This window comes from Dendroctonus ponderosae, unplaced genomic scaffold (assembly GCF_020466585.1).
Source record: "Dendroctonus ponderosae isolate FM_Combo_2020 unplaced genomic scaffold, Dpon_F_20191213v2 Dpon_F_20191213_1, whole genome shotgun sequence".
NCBI classification, from domain to species: Eukaryota; Metazoa; Arthropoda; class Insecta; order Coleoptera; family Curculionidae; genus Dendroctonus; species Dendroctonus ponderosae.
The window spans coordinates 32,231,662-32,233,819 of NW_026017110.1; the positions used below are offsets into that span (position 1 = coordinate 32,231,662).

Sequence of the window (2,158 nt, forward strand, 5' to 3'; positions counted from 1 at the left end):
ATTTATTAAATTTGGAAATATCATTGCAACATCAGAAATAGATTGTAGGGAACCTGATTTCACTATTGCAGGATCCATAAACCATAATTTTATCATATTTATGATCTATATGGCGGGCTTGATTCATTTTATGTTGGAAAAATAACTCTAAAATACGAGGTGTGCTAAAATAAAATGTCTGCTATTACCAAGGGACTTTGATCATGAATGGAAATATGTTATATTATTTTAAGTAATCTATGGAAATGTTTTTAACTTTTATTTGTTACTTTTCGGTAGAAATCTGCATGGTATCTGTAGATCGGTAGGTTCCTTGACAAATCGGTAGATCTACCGAAAAATCGGTAGACCTGGCATCTCTGCGCGACTGGGACAACCGAAAATTTTCACCGCTGAACATGGATTGTGCAATCGGCCCATAGTTGTTCAAACTAAAATCTTTGAAACTGGAAAAAAATGGAATTGTCATAAAAAAAACAGTCACAGCCGTCATCTCAAATTAAAAATACCCTGTATTAAATTTACTTACAACAAAAGAAGCTCAATTTAAAATGCTAATCAACACATTTTCAAAATCTCTCCGATTCAAAATAAATTACATAAATGCTTTTCTGAGTTTTTTTAGATATAATTAGTGAACTGTTGGGTTAATATCATATTTTCAAAAGCTTATATTTTTATTCAACTTTACATATTTCCATATTTTATTTAATTAGATATAAAAATGTTTTCAAGAAACTATATTTAAATTTTAGATAGAGCTGATGTTAGCGCATGACGAACTGTTTGAACTATTGATATTCAGATTAGCTTTTCTACAATTGTATACATTAATAATTAATTAGTTTATCATACCTGTGACAAAATCATTGAAGCACTGAAACCATTCAAAAACTTACGATAAAAATTACTTTGCTGTAGTAGTTGCTTTTAAAGCGTATATGTTTTTAAAAATCCGTCACCATTCTGACTAGAAGCATGGAAACTGTAAACTATTGATCATACGAATATTTTGCTAAAATATACTTTTAAAGTTGCACAGAGAAATAATTGCAATTATTTACAAAATACTGTTCTAAATTAGTATAAAATACACTATGGTGTGATTTAAAAAATGTCTAGTGGTGTTATTAACATGGCTTCTACACATCAATTCAACATATCTTTAGATTCTTGCTTGATAGAATAGGTAAAATATATTCTCAACGAAAATAAATCGCAATCTTAGAAACAGAAGCAAAATAGGCAAAATGGCTGATAATACGTATCAATATCTTCCTCTGAGTTAGTGTAATCAAATTCCAAGTGGATTTCATGGGGCGGGGTGCCGGCATCATTTTCTAAATTCATATTTTGTTCCTGTTTCAGATGAAGCAACGTATTTGCTACTTTTTGAGCACTGAGTTGCCTAACATCGTCTTTTTGTACTTCAGCACGTTTCGTATTATTTTCCACTACATTTTCAGATTTTCTCCCGAAAGCCGAAGAGCAAAACTTGGTAATCTTTGTAATAGATGGGAATCTAATAGGGCTTTTAAATGTTAAACTGGATTTACGGGGAACATCTAAACCGCCAAGACAGTTCGCATTTATTTCCTCATCTTCAACCACTTTATCAAGCAAAATGGCCCCGAACAAAGTTTCTTTGGAACTGGCACTCTCCAAAGGCTTGCGTTTACTAACAGCTTCCATGGTTCTAATTTCTTCCCAAAGACTGAGACTGTCAATAGGTTTCACCTGAAATTAAAGTTGAAAGTGTATGATCTARACATACASGGTGTCCCTTAAGCACATGACCAAAAGGATACTGCCATACTCTTTGCACTAAAAGAAGACGATCTAATTTAACTTTTATTAACAAAAACTGTCTGRCTCTTCGGCAATTGATGGTCAAAGTTCTTCAAAAAAAWTATATTTTCGAAATATCGGGAGTTGTTATGTATTTTAATGTTACGATGTATTTTAGGGAAACTCGATGTGAATTTGTCCTTATGTAAGACTCATATTTTGATAAAACAATCGAGTTCATCCCACATAGCAAAATGATATTCCCAGAATATACTTGGAACATTCATGTGATGTACATGCATATTCCTGGGACATACATGAGTTACATTATGAACATTCCATGTATGTCCCAGGAATCTGTCAGAGTTAA

The 2,158-nt window shown here is 32.1% G+C and overlaps 1 protein-coding gene across 1 annotated transcript in view; it reads right to left on the bottom strand.

Annotated features, from left to right (window-relative positions):
* Positions 1-1,173: 1,173 nt before the first annotated feature.
* The window catches only part of LOC109540750, a 23,136-nt gene continuing 22,151 nt past the window's right edge, over positions 1,174-2,158 (bottom strand). The window contains exon 5 of the mRNA XM_048670523.1: positions 1,174-1,737. Within this exon, the coding sequence (XP_048526480.1) occupies positions 1,225-1,737 (513 nt within the window). The 3' untranslated portion in view covers positions 1,174-1,224. The remainder of the gene's footprint in view (positions 1,738-2,158) is intronic.